The sequence below is a fragment of the Lathyrus oleraceus genome, chromosome 5 (genome assembly GCF_024323335.1).
Source record: "Lathyrus oleraceus cultivar Zhongwan6 chromosome 5, CAAS_Psat_ZW6_1.0, whole genome shotgun sequence".
Classification (NCBI taxonomy): domain Eukaryota; kingdom Viridiplantae; phylum Streptophyta; class Magnoliopsida; order Fabales; family Fabaceae; genus Lathyrus; species Lathyrus oleraceus.
The window spans coordinates 82,601,912-82,603,565 of NC_066583.1; the positions used below are offsets into that span (position 1 = coordinate 82,601,912).

Genomic DNA, 1,654 nt, shown 5'->3' on the forward strand with positions numbered 1-1,654 from the left:
TACTCTGAATAAATAAGTATTTAAACTCAAAATATGAGATACCCCTACAACAACGTAGCATGGAAATGCAGAACAAGTGTTAAAAAACAAAAATGATAAATAAAGGATTTGAGACACTTCACTCTAGTAACACATTATGGAAAACTCAAATCCCTGATAATATTACTGAAAGAAACAAAAAAAATTACTGACTCTTGCCCATTTGCTGAGACGATGCAATGCAAGTGCCTTGTTTGTTACCATCAAATCTAACACCAACCGATCCTTTCCTCGTGGTTATTTATTTTCTGATTCTTCAAATAAGCTAAACCAAAATCAATTCTGCTGATCATTTCTCCTCCCTGATCCATCACCTTCCCTTTCCTCAAGCAACCTTCCAGCTTCTTCATCAGCTTGCGGAGTTTTCTTCTGTGTCTCCTTAGCCTTAAGTGCCTGCAACTTTGAATGATTATAATAAGCCACACCCAGAAAAGCAAGCCCATACCCAAACAAATTAATCGGTGTAACAGTATCCTTAATCACACTCCATGAAAAAGCAATCAAAAGCCAATCTTTCACCACGCCGGCAACATTCATCGTCAAAGCAGAAGTTTTCCCAACAAGAAGAAAAACAGCGAGATTCAAAGCAAACGCACAAAGAGAATTAGTCCCGAAAATCATAAAATCGAATTGAAAACTTGAATTCTCTCTCAAAACAGGAAACTCAACGAGAATCCAAGGAATAGACAAGAAAACCAAACAACAAGGAGCAACATAGTACAAACTAGTTATAGGATTCAACGAAATCCCTTTCGAATTCAACAAGATTTGAATCATAACCAATCTCGTCGCCTCGAACGCAACCGCGCCAAGCTGAAGAATAACACCCCAAGTATCAAACCTGGCCTCGCCATACGCCGCCACACCAACACCTAACGAAATCGAAAGCATGTTAAACATTGTATCATTCTTATAATTCTCCTTCTTCAAAGCAACGCCGATGGAGTAAACCGCGACCGGCATAAGCGCTTTCAGCATCTGGATAAACGAAACAGAGAGATAAATATAGGCAGAATTCGAAAGCCATAACGAAAGAGAATACAGCGCTCCGATTGGAACGACCGAAGAGAGATAAACTTCGCGTGACATTGAAACGGGTTCGACGAATTTGAAGACGCGAACGAGGAGAATAGCTAGGGTTGCACAGAAAGACATGTGGATCATGGTTAGGGAGATTGGGAAGGGCCAATTGTACATCTTTTTGTCTAGGATGTATTTGTTGTAGACGATGACGGTGAAGGATAAGAAGATCCATATCGCTACGTAGGTGTAGGATAAGACGATCTTTTTCATAACACCATCGCTAACAGATCCACCTTTCCCCATTGTTGAACGCAAGAAAGAAGAAGATGATGAAGAAGAAGAAAGAGTCAGAGAGTGATAACTGAATAATAAAATTTTTGCGACTAGTGAGGATACAAAACAACTATTTAAATCAAAATAATTATGAATTATAATAATAATATTATTATTTTTTTCTATAATAATTATTATTATTAGAGTGACACTTTTGGCTTTACTGCAAAAGTTAATTTTGGTGGAACTTTCTATTTATTGGTCAATGTATAATTTTAAATTAGGTTATCTTACCAATAATTAGTACTGGTATATTATA

At 37.2% G+C, this 1,654-nt stretch overlaps 1 protein-coding gene across 1 annotated transcript; it reads right to left on the bottom strand.

Annotated features, from left to right (window-relative positions):
• LOC127087161 (probable sugar phosphate/phosphate translocator At5g25400) lies at nucleotides 1-1,447 on the bottom strand. The gene has a single exon (XM_051028025.1). It carries the CDS (start codon nucleotides 1,363-1,365, stop codon nucleotides 316-318), a length of 1,050 nt encoding a protein of 349 aa, XP_050883982.1. The 5' UTR covers nucleotides 1,366-1,447; the 3' UTR covers nucleotides 1-315.
• Nucleotides 1,448-1,654: the final 207 nt, after the last annotated feature.

What these genes read in the sequence shown, in the direction of transcription:
- LOC127087161 (XM_051028025.1), bottom strand. Translation starts at nt 1,365, where the DNA reads ATGGGGAAAGGTGGATCTGTTAGCGATGGTGTTATGAAAAAGATCGTC.